At 40.5% G+C, this 15,595-nt stretch overlaps 1 protein-coding gene across 1 annotated transcript in view; it reads right to left on the reverse strand.

Annotated features, from left to right (window-relative positions):
• LOC146060436 (blood group Rh(D) polypeptide-like) overlaps positions 1 to 15,595 on the reverse strand; it is a 40,954-nt gene that overhangs the window by 15,527 nt on the left and 9,832 nt on the right. The window contains exons 2-3 of the mRNA XM_083173636.1: positions 13,545 to 13,731; positions 11,414 to 11,564 (exon numbers count right to left, since the gene is read on the reverse strand). Of these exons, the coding sequence (XP_083029762.1) occupies positions 11,414 to 11,564; positions 13,545 to 13,731 (338 nt within the window). The remainder of the gene's footprint in view (positions 1 to 11,413; positions 11,565 to 13,544; positions 13,732 to 15,595) is intronic.

A 15,595-nucleotide genomic window follows, 5' to 3' on the forward strand; every position in this document is an offset into this window, starting at 1 on the left:
AAGCGAGCCCGCGAGGGTACAATCCTACTGCAATAAAATACAATAACCTTTTCCTACAGAAATTAGAGATAAAGTAAAAAATGCTGTAAGGGCAACTGCAACTTCCACCCTCACAAAACGTCACATCCTTGTACAAGTATTGAAGTGGATCTAGACACAACCCTCTTCTTGGCTCTTCACCTGGCATGGCTTGCCATCATTGCATCACGTTGCATGGCCCGTAGTGGCGGCTTTCTGTGGTGGCTCCCAGCTTTCCTGCTGCACTGCCTGTGTAAGCATCGCCAGGCTGAGTGACTAATGAATTAGGCTCTGGTTGGGGGGGCTGTGCCTGTACAATGGGCTGCGGACAACCCGTGGGCTGCCCCTGTTGAGGGGGGCTGGCTGTATGTTTGAGCAGGGCCTCGGGCTTGGGATAACCTAAGGCTGTTAGTGAGGGGGGCTGGCTGCCATGCAGTGATAGAGCAGCCTGGGCCCTCCCCTCTATGTCAGAGCGGCCGGGAAAGTTGTCCCCATCACAATGGGGGCCCTGACTGTCATCTCCAGCTGTTCATGGCAGAGGTATTGTGGAGTCTTATGATTTGTGTGTGTGTGTGTGGGGGGGGGTTGCCAAGTTTGTGAATGCTTGAGGTGCTATTTTTTATTACAGTATTTTTCAGTTTGGTGAGGTGTACTTTATGTTGTAACTAGTTGTAACATGCAAAATGACGGCTTCTGCAATGTACTTTGAGCTGTTTGCCTACAAACTCTCAACCCCATCCCCAGTCCCTATCTGCTCCTACCTATAGTGTTCACAGCTTCATCTCTCCATATCCAGCAAATTTGAAACAGATCAGCGTCCCTGCAAAAATTGCTTTCTGTTATGACATTTTTAAAAACATAAAGGAGTAATTTGACTGTCGAGTGGCCTCTAGTGGTCACTGGCAGTATTTCACCTCATAGAAGTGAGGAGTAGTTTATATATATATATATAATATATAGAAGGGAATAGACAGCGTCACTCCAAGCGACTTTTCAATAAAGACTTTATAGTTACTTAGGTGGCAATACAACACCAACACATCCGCAAACCGACGTTTCAATGTGCGTTGACATTTTCCTCAAGGTTAGATGCGTGATTAAATCTAGTTTGTCAATTTAACCAAGCATCTCACCTTGAGGAAACGTCGGTTTGCAGATGTGTTGGTGTTGTATTGCCACCTAAGTAACTATAAAGTCTTTATTGAAAAGTCGCTTGGAGTGACGCTGTCTACTCCGTTCTACCTAATCATTATCAGAAGGCACCCGGGGCAGTCTACACACATATTTGAGAGTGCCGGCTCGTTCCCTGCAGCTATATATATATATATATATATACACGGCTATTTTTCAGCAGGCTCCAGCAGGAACTGAGGCCCTTATTCTAGTTCACTCTTTCTGACAAAATATTTCTTAGATGGACAAAACCACGTGCACTGCAGCTGATGCAGGTATTACTTGTGCAGAGATAATTAGATTTGTGTGGGGTTTTACACCTGCCCCACCTGCAGTGCACATGGTTTTGTCCATCTAAGAAATATTTTGTCAGAAAGAGTGAACTAGAATAAGGGACTCAGTTCCTGCTGGAGCCTACTGAAAAATAGCCCTGTATATATATATATATATATATATATATATATATATATATATATATATATATATATATATCTGTAGGAAAATGTAGAAGGAAGCGCTTCTTAGTGTATTAACGTTTTATTAAAAGGCAATCTGCCACTTTGTAAAAGTTTAAAAAGAATTACAAAGACTCGTACCACACAATACATCAGTGTGGGCTTAAATACCACATGATATAAAAACACAATTTCCAAACGACACACGTCACCGTCAAAGATGTGGGGCTGGGGAACTCTCGCTGGTCACAGCGCGCTGGATCTGTAGGCTGGCTGCCACGATTTTTTCAGGTCACAGCAGCTCTCCCTCTCCCGTGCAGTGATCAATGTGCAGGTAAGCGTCTGGTGAGGCACGCCCAAACGCGTTTCGTCATGGACTTCGTCAGTGGGCTGTCTCACCAGACGCAAGCTTCCCTTTTTATGCTACCCTCCTTCATTAATTAGTACAATTTAATACCAACAGCTGTTTCTAGTGTCTCACCCATTGAGGCACATCAGCTTCGTTACATTCCAGTCATTAGTCCTATTGCACGTATCAAAAGCACGCAAAGAGTACAAGCACTCACTATAATACATTAACAGTTATGGCACACAAAACACAACAAAAAACCTAAAAAAGATCATACATAAATATGAAAACGTTTATCGCAACTGTGCAGATAATGCGTCTCGGCAGATAGAAGGTGTACTCCTTTCTTTCTAAATGTCCGCCAATTGAGATTTTTAGTCAATTTAACACAGTAATTCAGTCTGTGAACGAGAGAGAATAATTAGTAGCAAGTCAATATTTTTACCGACATTCCGTTTTTAAGCAGATCAAAGCCTGGGTGTATCAATGGGTGAGATTCACACTTTATGTCACTCCACAAAAACCTTTCAAAGATCGCATCTCTCAAACAAATGATTGTATTAGAAAAACTTTTGTATAGTACTGCACAAAACCTACATACAACTCCCGTGTCCCAATTAGCTACAGGTCTTTTCTAACAGGAAACTATTTTTCTCTTTCCAATCACCCCGCAATAGGCATAATTAGTTATTAGATAATTTTAGACATCTCTGGTAGTTTTTAGGCTAGGGCATGCGGAGGCTGTAAAGAACAACTTTCAGGTAACATCCACAATTAATACGCTCTTTTTTATATAGCTTTGTCCACTATATCGACATCTCAGGGTTCTGTCAACATAGCGCATGTCGACCCTGAATCCCTATCACAGTTATGTGAATTGAAAGTGATATTCCAGTTTTCCATATGGCAAGGCATTTCCTAGAACATACAAAGTTGGTCCAAGCCGGCTTTTACTAATTTGAATGTGTATTAGACAGATCTTATTTCTCAACGATATTTTTTTCAAAATAACCACAATCGCCACTTTTTTAGTGCTATCAATACTAGGGGCTGTTTTGGTGACTTTTTTTAGGTGTTATTAATAAATGGGGTAATCTCAAAATTTTCATTTAACCCGTTCGGGATTACAGTGTCCAATGTCAGGATCCACTGTGTCTCCCTCCTGGTCAGCTGCTTTTCTCTATCACCAAACTCTATTCTATCACCAAACTCTATTCCCTTGAATCTAAGACCACTTGTATCTCCATTATGATGTTCCAGGAAATGTCTTGGAATGCTGTGATTAGAAATCTTGTTTTTTATGTTACGTGTATGTTCCAAAATCCTAAGTTTTAAAACTCGCTTTGTCTTTCCTATATACATGTAGCCACAAGGGCATGTTAACATGTATACAATATATTTGGAATTACAATTTATGAAGGTTTTTATCGGGAATTTTTTCCCTTTTTTGTCACTAAATTCTTTTGCTCCCTTTTCGCCTAGCGGACATATTTTACAGTTTCCACAGGGATAAAATCCTGTGATCCCTCCAGGTATTCTACTCGGTTCTCTAGATATTAGGGGTTCTAGTTTGCTTCGTGAGACCATAGATTTAAGGTTTTTCGCTCTTTTTAAAATCAAGTCTGGTCTATCTGGCAGTTCCTTACTTAGCACCGGATCGAGCTTTAGGATATGCCAATTTTTTCTAAGTACCTCTTTGATCTCTCTATCCGCAGCATTATATTGTGTAACAAACGGGCAAAATATTTTATTAGTGTCCTTATTCGGTTGCTGTTTATCTTTATATGTTAGGAGTTCTTCCCTTGGTCTGACCAGAGCTCGCCCTTTTGATGACTCTATAAGGGATTGGGGATAACCTCTCTCAGTGAATCTATTTTCGTAGATTTTTGATTGTTCTTCGAATTTGGTAACACTACTACAATTTCGTCTCAGACGTGAAAATTGAGAGAAAGGGATGTTATGTTTCCAGGAGGGGAGGTGGCAGCTGTTATATTCTAAGTAGCTATTAGCATCTACCGTTTTAAAATGGGTGCTTGTTTCAATTTGACCCTCCTCACTTTTAAGGCATAGGTCCAAAAATTCAAGACAGGTTTCATTTATCGTATAGGTGAATTCCAAATTATACACATTTTTGTTAATTTCACCCATAAATATCTCAAAATCTGCTGCAGTGCCATCCCACACCACCAGCATATCATCTATATAACGTCTGAGGGTAATGATGCGGGGATCCTTATGTCTCTCTAGCATCTCTGTCTCCCACTGGCCCATGTACAGGTTTGCGAGACTCGGAGCACATATACTGCCCATCGCAGTCCCGCAAACCTGCACATACCAGTCATCCAGGAACATGAAATAGTTACACTTCAAAACAAATTCTAAACACCTACAAATAAAATCAGTTTTCTCTTTGGTCACCTCCATATCTGCTTCAAGAATCCGCCTAATGGCGTCTATGCCTCTCTCGTGCGGAATAGCGGTATATAGAGATTTCACATCTATCGAACACCACTTATAGGTACATTTCCACTCCAATGTTTCCACAAACTGTAATACCTGCGTAGAGTCCTGTATATAAGACTTGAGCAGGGGAACATATTTTTTTATTTGACTATCTACATATTCCGAAATCCTGGCTGTCAGTGATCCAATACCACTGACAATTGGTCGACCTGGGTAATTCTTTTTAAACTTTTACAAAGTGGCAGATTGCCTTTTAATAAAACGTTAATACACTAAGAAGCGCTTCCTTCTACATTTTCCTACAGATTGTCTTAATCCCTACGGATCCAGGGATTCCCATATTAGTTGGAAAGCAGCGGTCCTAAAGATTGTAAGGATCTAGTGTGCCCCGCGGAGCAGATACCTGAAAAGGACTGTGACCTCTATCTTCTCCCTAACACTCAGGTGTAGTGGTACAAAAACATTTACAAGCTAAAAAGACTAGCGCATCTCCAGCCTTTTCGATGTTATTTTGATGTGGATCCATTTGAGAGATTGCTGCTCGGTCTTTGCTTATTTTATAAGTTTCATGTCATTGTGATATTGCATTGTTCATTCGCAGCTCAAGGAGTATCTATGTCATTGTGTATTATGTTTTGTGTGGTTTGTAACATTGTCTATTAGTTGGGACATTGTTTATTTATTTTATTATTTTTGTTGAGTGTCATTTTATATTTATCTGTGTATGACCTTTAGTGCTATTGCATACCCCGGCCATTCATTCTGTGGTTTTAGGGAAATTGTGGTGTCTGCGCACTGATTAGAACCCAGCTGATTAGCTTGACTACGTGTTGTGCTAAAAAGCGTCACTATGTTTAGAAACGGTGATTTTCACAGCAAGAGAGATCAGGAGTGTGCGAGGATCTTTGGAGAGAGTAGTAGTGCAAATACCCAACCTATGGCACAAAATATAGAAATAACGAATAATGAGGAGGCGTTCCAGAAACTTGAACGGTTACTGGTAAAAGAAACTAAAGCTTGGTGGGATGTGATGGGGCTCGAAAATTACCTTAAATGTGGACGTATCCCTAGGGGTCTGAGGATTATAAAAAACCCCACCATAGGGCAGGATAATACTGAGTTCAAGGAGGCATGGGATAAGATCCTAGACAAATGCTCTTTTGAACTAATCAAGCTATTGATACTAGAAAAGAAAAAAGTCCTTAAAGAGACAGAGTCCCTTATCAACAAACTAGAGGTAGATCTGAGTGCTATCAAAGATACAGAAAATTTTCAGGTTCGGGTTAAAGAAATTAATAATAAAGTCCAAAAAGTTGAGGACAAAATTATAGATACCAAAATGAGAAAATACCAGAGGGACCGTATTGATTATGAACGTGGCAATATACGCAATTGGTCACGCCAAACTGAGACACAATATCAAGGACCAGACCAACAATATAGGATGAGGAAGAAATCCCATATCCGTGAAAGTGATAATTATAGAAGAGAGAATTTTGCTGCCCATAGGCGCACGTACTCTCAGAATAGAAAAAATCCCCAAAACTCAGGCTGGCAAAACCCAAAGAAATTCTTTCGTAGAGATCAGAGTAGGGAAACACACAGGAATTATGTACACACTAATAGATATGAAAGGCTGAGATCGCAAAATGACCAGGAGGTTTTTTTAGACCAAGGAGGACCTCCCAGGGGGGGGGGCTCACAGGACCCAAACCTAACACCCCTAGGAATAAAAAGAAGGCGACAAGACAGAGAGGAAAACGAGGCTCCAAACAGAGAGGCAAAACTAAGGACCATGAAATAGTAGTTCCCCAAAAAGGCATTTACAATCTATCCAGGTTTACACTGTCCAAAGAAGAGACTAGAGTACTAAATAAGGGTTTATCCTATGCCCCGACTGCACCCCTGAATAAGGTTAATCTATACATCGATTTAAATCTATATGTGCGCAATCTTACACTGAAGCGCCATTATTTGAGAAAATCAGATGCGATAGAGAAAAATTGGGAAAATAATAACACTCCCAACACCTCGGGGCTAAAATTAAAGTCGACATATTTCCCTATCGAGTCAAAAGGTCCATTTATAGAATCTTTCGCCAAAATGGTGAAGAATGATTTTGAAAAAATAGATGCAACCAATGTTAAACAAAATCTAACCCTAGCTGAACGCAGGGCTTTAAAGGGACTGGCAGACAATAAAGAGTTGGTAATAAAAAATGCTGACAAGGGGGGTGGGATAGTTCTTATGGATCGGGATTATTATGAGAAAGAGGCGTATAACCTGTTACATGACGGAGTGTCATACCGTAAACTTGAGGGGGACCCAACAGAAGAATATGTAAAAATTCTTGAACAACTACTCTGTGTGGGTCTAAAAGATAAATCTATTTCCAGGGAAGAATTCGCCTATCTCTTAAATAAAACACCGAGGATAGCAGTATTCTACCATATACCCAAGATCCATAAGAACGTATCCCACCCCCCAGGTCGACCAATTGTCAGTGGTATTGGATCACTGACAGCCAGGATTTCGGAATATGTAGATAGTCAAATAAAAAAATATGTTCCCCTGCTCAAGTCTTATATACAGGACTCTACGCAGGTATTACAGTTTGTGGAAACATTGGAGTGGAAATGTACCTATAAGTGGTGTTCGATAGATGTGAAATCTCTATATACCGCTATTCCGCACGAGAGAGGCATAGACGCCATTAGGCGGATTCTTGAAGCAGATATGGAGGTGACCAAAGAGAAAACTGATTTTATTTGTAGGTGTTTAGAATTTGTTTTGAAGTGTAACTATTTCATGTTCCTGGATGACTGGTATGTGCAGGTTTGCGGGACTGCGATGGGCAGTATATGTGCTCCGAGTCTCGCAAACCTGTACATGGGCCAGTGGGAGACAGAGATGCTAGAGAGACATAAGGATCCCCGCATCATTACCCTCAGACGTTATATAGATGATATGCTGGTGGTGTGGGATGGCACTGCAGCAGATTTTGAGATATTTATGGGTGAAATTAACAAAAATGTGTATAATTTGGAATTCACCTATACGATAAATGAAACCTGTCTTGAATTTTTGGACCTATGCCTTAAAAGTGAGGAGGGTCAAATTGAAACAAGCACCCATTTTAAAACGGTAGATGCTAATAGCTACTTAGAATATAACAGCTGCCACCTCCCCTCCTGGAAACATAACATCCCTTTCTCTCAATTTTCACGTCTGAGACGAAATTGTAGTAGTGTTACCAAATTCGAAGAACAATCAAAAATCTACGAAAATAGATTCACTGAGAGAGGTTATCCCCAATCCCTTATAGAGTCATCAAAAGGGCGAGCTCTGGTCAGACCAAGGGAAGAACTCCTAACATATAAAGATAAACAGCAACCGAATAAGGACACTAATAAAATATTTTGCCCGTTTGTTACACAATATAATGCTGCGGATAGAGAGATCAAAGAGGTACTTAGAAAAAATTGGCATATCCTAAAGCTCGATCCGGTGCTAAGTAAGGAACTGCCAGATAGACCAGACTTGATTTTTAAAAGAGCGAAAAACCTTAAATCTATGGTCTCACGAAGCAAACTAGAACCCCTAATATCTAGAGAACCGAGTAGAATACCTGGAGGGATCACAGGATTTTATCCCTGTGGAAACTGTAAAATATGTCCGCTAGGCGAAAAGGGAGCAAAAGAATTTAGTGACAAAAAAGGGAAAAAATTCCCGATAAAAACCTTCATAAATTGTAATTCCAAATATATTGTATACATGTTAACATGCCCTTGTGGCTACATGTATATAGGAAAGACAAAGCGAGTTTTAAAACTTAGGATTTTGGAACATACACGTAACATAAAAAACAAGATTTCTAATCACAGCATTCCAAGACATTTCCTGGAACATCATAATGGAGATACAAGTGGTCTTAGATTCAAGGGAATAGAGTTTGTCCCGCAGGATAAGAGGGGTGGTGATAGAGAAAAGCAGCTGACCAGGAGGGAGACACAGTGGATCCTGACATTGGACACTGTAATCCCGAACGGGTTAAATGAAAATTTTGAGATTACCCCATTTATTAATAACACCTAAAAAAAGTCACCAAAACAGCCCCTAGTATTGATAGCACTAAAAAAGTGGCGATTGTGGTTATTTTGAAAAAAATATCGTTGAGAAATAAGATCTGTCTAATACACATTCAAATTAGTAAAAGCCGGCTTGGACCAACTTTGTATGTTCTAGGAAATGCCTTGCCATATGGAAAACTGGAATATCACTTTCAATTCACATAACTGTGATAGGGATTCAGGGTCGACATGCGCTATGTTGACAGAACCCTGAGATGTCGATATAGTGGACAAAGCTATATAAAAAAGAGCGTATTAATTGTGGATGTTACCTGAAAGTTGTTCTTTACAGCCTCCGCATGCCCTAGCCTAAAAACTACCAGAGATGTCTAAAATTATCTAATAACTAATTATGCCTATTGCGGGGTGATTGGAAAGAGAAAAATAGTTTCCTGTTAGAAAAGACCTGTAGCTAATTGGGACACGGGAGTTGTATGTAGGTTTTGTGCAGTACTATACAAAAGTTTTTCTAATACAATCATTTGTTTGAGAGATGCGATCTTTGAAAGGTTTTTGTGGAGTGACATAAAGTGTGAATCTCACCCATTGATACACCCAGGCTTTGATCTGCTTAAAAACGGAATGTCGGTAAAAATATTGACTTGCTACTAATTATTCTCTCTCGTTCACAGACTGAATTACTGTGTTAAATTGACTAAAAATCTCAATTGGCGGACATTTAGAAAGAAAGGAGTACACCTTCTATCTGCCGAGACGCATTATCTGCACAGTTGCGATAAACGTTTTCATATTTATGTATGATCTTTTTTAGGTTTTTTGTTGTGTTTTGTGTGCCATAACTGTTAATGTATTATAGTGAGTGCTTGTACTCTTTGCGTGCTTTTGATACGTGCAATAGGACTAATGACTGGAATGTAACGAAGCTGATGTGCCTCAATGGGTGAGACACTAGAAACAGCTGTTGGTATTAAATTGTACTAATTAATGAAGGAGGGTAGCATAAAAAGGGAAGCTTGCGTCTGGTGAGACAGCCCACTGACGAAGTCCATGACGAAACGCGTTTGGGCGTGCCTCACCAGACGCTTACCTGCACATTGATCACTGCACGGGAGAGGGAGAGCTGCTGTGACCTGAAAAAATCGTGGCAGCCAGCCTACAGATCCAGCGCGCTGTGACCAGCGAGAGTTCCCCAGCCCCACATCTTTGACGGTGACGTGTGTCGTTTGGAAATTGTGTTTTTATATCATGTGGTATTTAAGCCCACACTGATGTATTGTGTGGTACGAGTCTTTGTAATTCTTTTTAAACTTTTACAAAGTGGCAGATTGCCTTTTAATAAAACGTTAATACACTAAGAAGCGCTTCCTTCTACATTTTCCTACAGATTGTCTTAATCCCTACGGATCCAGGGATTCCCATATTAGTTGGAAAGCAGCGGTCCTAAAGATTGTAAGGATCTAGTGTGCCCCGCGGAGCAGATACCTGAAAAGGACTGTGACCTCTATCTTCTCCCTAACACTCAGGTGTAGTGGTACAAAAACATTTACAAGCTAAAAAGACTAGCGCATCTCCAGCCTTTTCGATATATATATATATATATATATATATATATATAAATATATATATATATATATTTTATATATATATATATATATATATATATATATATACACACACACACATATATATATATATATATATATATATATATATATATATTTATATATAACCCTACACTCTTTGTCCCACTTATTTTTTCAGTCCCAGCTTTAGCTTAGAGGCCTGTTCTTGCTTTCATACCTTTTATTTTTGTATTATATTAGTAGAATTACGGAAGTACAGGGCATTACAAACGGACAAGGATCAGCTTGATTCTTTTGACAAGGTCAAAGGAAAACATTGATATATATGTATCCAATGCCAATCTATCAGTTTGCAAACACCTGCAGAACTGATGTTTAGTAACTTTACTCCCTTGTCTGAAAGTCCATTTTGCACGATGATGGAAAGCAGTTGTGATCAGTGTAGTATAAACACCTGTATGTACTGCTCTCTCTTAAACTAGGTACGCACCTGAAAGATTTGAGAAATTATCCACAATTTATTTTTACTGAAAGATGAAACAAGAACATCCAGTTTCCAGTGTATGCTCTACTCTTCAAAGGTGATGTTTTATAATGAACCATTGTGCATAAAAGTCAGACCAATCACATACATGCTACAATTACAGCCCAATAAGTTCTCATCATTACAGTACCAACAAATGTAATGCAGTAGACCAGATCAGATAAGCAGATCTGACATATTTTCAAACAAAAATTAAGATATTGAGGACAGGGAGTAGGCAGCCAACTTCTGGTGGGAGTACAGAGGCCAGAAAGCTGTGGCGGCGGTCATGGGTGACCCCATGAGTCACTCAGCTGGTCTTTGGTGTTGCAAGTGATCCAATGTCACATCCTAGGATTTAGCACAGGATCACAAAAGCATGCAGGAGGCTACTACTTATAGCAAATGTCTTCTGCTGCATTAACATATCTGTAGTACCATATCTGAACTTCCAAGTAAGCAGCAGCAATGTTCATTCCAACCACATCTAAATCAAGTCCACTGTGCAATGGATCGGACCAAACAGACGAAAACTTTATGTAAGGCCTGATTATTCCATAGTGCGTACGTTGCTTAAGCTAGATTCCAGGTATGTAACATAGGTGGATTATAATACTGTACTACTGAACAGTTACTTAATTCTAAAAGAAATTACATTGGTTTCCAATAATGTTTTGACTTTTGTCAACTGAAATAAACTATTTCAGTTTGGTGTATTTTATCAGCATGGCTCTTTCTGTGATTCTAACCATTCTTACCATAAGATATGTTGTCATAATGTATCTGCTTGCAGTGAATACAGGTAATTCCAGGACAGTCATAACTACCAACTGTAGTGGATTCGCTTTTCCTAGGACAACTCCACATGAGATTAAGACTGGAAAAACGCTCATTAGTCCTGTTCTCAAGCTGAAAATGAGAGGATGTTGTGTTAATTAACAGACATTTTAATGTATTCCTCCCCTGGTGAAAAAAAGATGTTTTACAAAGTGGGACTGATTCCGGACAAATCCATGTGCACTTCAGGTGGGGCTGATGAGAGAGTTAGATTTGGGTGAGTTATTTTGTTTCTTTGCAGGGTAAATACTGGGAGTGACATTTAATAGGATGCAATTTTTTGTAAAGTTCTGAAATCGCACCTTATTGCATTTTTTTCAAATTGCAATAAAAAAAAAATTAACTATATAATGGTATGCGAATTTGAGGCTGGAAAATGCTATATGGTGCAATGTGGTGTGGAAAACGTGCGAATTTGGCCGTTTTTTTTAACTAAAAATCGCAAAAGAAAAAAAATCACCTCATATTAAATGTCACCATGGGGGCTTTATTTTTACACTGCAATTTAGATATCATTTTGAAGTTCAAACCCCACCCACATTTAACTCTGCACATGTTACATCAGCCCCACCTGCAGTGCATATGGTTTTTGCCATTAAGGGAGAATTTGCTTTTGCAAGTGAACCAGTATCAGGCCCTGTGTTCATGCAGCATTTATTTTGTACCACATTATAAATACTACATTCCACTGGCACAATATAATAAACTCTGGGCCTAATTCATTGAAGAATACACAACCAGTGATTGCACTCAGTGAAAAAAATATGTGGGTCCTGGGGACCCTCACTTTATAAAGTTGGGGTCCTACTCCACTGTTTATGGTTCCCACCAGATATTATGTATTAGAGCCACCCCCCTTCTGTCACTACAATGCCCCTTATTGGAGCAGAAGATAGAGTGAGTGAAGTGAGAGACAAGAGGGTATCGAGGAAAGAGACAGCAAAAAAGAGAAAGAAGCGAAAAGAGAGGAGTCAGAAAGAGGGGGGGCTTCAAGAAAAAAAGAGGGAATGAGATAAAAAGAGAGAGTGTGAGCAACGATGTCAGGCAAGAGAGAGTGAATGACAGGAGCAAGAAATTGAGTGTCAGGGAGAGAGAAGAGTAGGAATGGGGTGTCAGGAAAAGGAAGAACAAGATTGTGTGTCTTGGGGTGAAAGGGGTTTAGACACGGAGTAAGAGAGAGAGAGAGACATGGCACCAGTTAGAGAGAGGGAGGACAGAGGTAGAGACTTTCAGGGAGAGGGATGAAAGAGAGAGGAAGCGTGGGGAAAGAGGTGGGGAGAAGAAGGAGAAAGAGACTAGGGACAGGGAGAGATAAGGGGGGCGATTCTCTAACACAGAAATGCGGTAAATCAGGGTTTTTACCAAATTTCTGTATGTTCTGTCCCCCCTCCGCAGTGTCACCGCTGCGGAGGGAATCACCAGCAAAAGCTGGCGATTCCCTGCAGAAGCCTATGGGCTTTTTACCTCAGCGCTGTGGGCATCGCAATGGACAGCTCTTATTGCAAGAGCTGTCCCTTGCATTAATAACCCTAGAGGCTTTTTTATTAATCCATTAAATTGGCTATTATCAAATGAGATCTTATAAGTAATCAATAAAAATAATACAGTTAGGCTGGGGGGGGGGGGGGGGGGGCACATAATTGTTGTGCCTAGGGGCTCCCTCAACCCATGCAGCTTTAGCATAGCAGCTATATTATTAGTAACAGTTATGTATATAGCACACATATTACACAGTGCTTTTTACACAGAATATTTCAACAGTCACATCAGTCCCTGCCCCAGTGGAGCTTACCATCTATATTCCCTACCAGTAGATTTTTTGAATGTGGGAGAAAACCAGAGTACCTAGAGGAACCCACGCAAGTATGCAGAGAATTTACAAACTCTACACAGTTGGGGTCATGGTGGGAATCAAACCCATGACCTCAGTGTGGTGAGGCAGTAAATGCTAACCATTACACTGTTCATGCTGTATGAAAAAACACAGTGTCCGTTTGATCTGCGTAAATCTCTGATTTAGCCCTTGACAACAGAGGTATAATTACAGCGTACCTTGTTAGGCCAACTATTGGAAAGTCTCTTGATTTATTAAATAGGAAAGAGTCCAAAATGATGGCCCATTGCAGTCCAACTACTGTGATCAGAAGGTTAAAAGCGACTCCACTAAAACCAAACTTTTTTAAGAATGTAAACAGGAAGCCAAATCCAACGATAAGCATAACGCTGACATCTTGAAATGCTAGAAATGGAAGATACAAAGACAAATAATATTTTGAAACACCAAAGCAATTTTTTTTCTAAAGAACACAATTAAATGGATAAAACAAATTAAATGAGCATATTACTACTATTAAAAATGGTATTACAGTATTGTAATAGTGAATGCAAAAACATATTGGGGGAAATTTAATAAGATTTTAACCCCTTCCCGACATTTGACGTATATATACGTCATGGCCGGGATGTACTTCCCGACACATGACGTATATATACGTCATGACTTTAAACTGTCCCCGCGTCTATAGACGCGGTGACAGTTTAAACATGTCTGCTGTCCCTGACAGCAGACATGTCCCTGCATGCCCAGGGGGGGTGGCGATGCCTCCCCCCCGTCGGCGATCGCTGTGATTGGCTGTTCAATGTGAACAGCCAGTCGCAGCGTTTTCCTGTGTTACCGGCGAATTAGACGCTCGGTAACACAGGTGTCAATCACCGCCGGGTGTGAGGGGGCATGAGGGGGTCACCGGTGATGACCACACCTCACCCCACCTCACCCCACCTGCCCCCAAGGCTGTGATTGGTCCGTCGGACCGACGGACCAATCACAGCCAAGGCGCGTCATTTAAACTAACGGTGACTGCGCTGCAGACGCCATTCCGGTCTGGAATTGCGTGCAGAGCGGTCACCGGCCACTCTGTCGTGCTATACATACCTGAACCTTGCCTGATACTTACCTGATCACCGCTGATCACCGCTGGTAGCGTGCTGCCAGCAGCTGGATGCTTCCTGGATCTTGTGACTTCCTGTGTCCTGCTGCTGCAGTGTCATAGAGTCACAGATCGTGAGAGATAGTGACAGATAGTGACAGAGAGTGACAGAGAGTGATAGAGAGTGATAGAGAGTGCTATATTTTGTGTCTGCTGCACCCCTTTTGTGCTGATCAGTATATCTGTGCTGATCAGCAACTTTTTTTTTTTTTTATATATACCTGTCAGTTGCACCAAAGGTTGTGCTGCCTGTGCAACTGACTGCTGCCCCCCCCCTTTTGTGCTGATCAGTTTAAATTAATTAACTGATCAGCAACTTTTTGGGGGTCCAGGGTTTTTCTTTTATATATACCCTGTCAGGTTGCACCCACAGTTGTCTGCCTGCTGCCCCTCACTGCTAATCAGTGTTGCATCACTGCATCACTGATCTGCAGTTTTTTTTTGGGGGGGGGATTGCAGTGGGGTTTTGTTTTTACACCCACGTTGCTTTTGTGGGTGCTTTTGTGGGTGTCCTGTGGCCGCTGATCAGTGACGTACATCACTGAACAGCATTTTTGGCACAGGGTTGATATCATTTTTTTTCTGCAGTTTTTTTAAATTGTTTTTTTTTTTGGAGAGTGCTGTGGTTTATTACACCCACGTTGCTTTTGTGGGTGTCCTGTGGCCGCTGATCAGTGACGTACATCACTGAACAGCATTTTTGGCACAGGGTTGATATCATTTTTTTTCTGCAGTTTTTTTAAATGTTTTTTTTTTTGGAGAGTGCTGTGGTATTTTTTTTTTTTTATTGTTTTTACACCCACGTTGCTTTTGTGGGTGTCCTGTTGCCTTTGAGCGCTGTTCAGTGACGGACGTTACTGACCAACATCTGTGCTCAATTTTTTTTTTTTTTTTATTGGGATCAAATTCCTGTATAAAGTATTTTTTTTTCTGCACTACATACACACTACACACTACATACCCCCGTGTTGAAATAAAGTTTTTACCCCCCCTACACTATACACGTGTTGAAACATTACACTTACAGAAACACAAAAATAAAAATGGCATCCCAAATGTCATCCCAAATGTGATCCCAGTCATCTAGAAGAATGTATTCAGCGGAGGAGGCATATG

Source organism: Crinia signifera, chromosome 2 (assembly GCF_055691185.1).
Source record: "Crinia signifera chromosome 2, ASM5569118v1, whole genome shotgun sequence".
NCBI classification, from domain to species: Eukaryota; Metazoa; Chordata; class Amphibia; order Anura; family Myobatrachidae; genus Crinia; species Crinia signifera.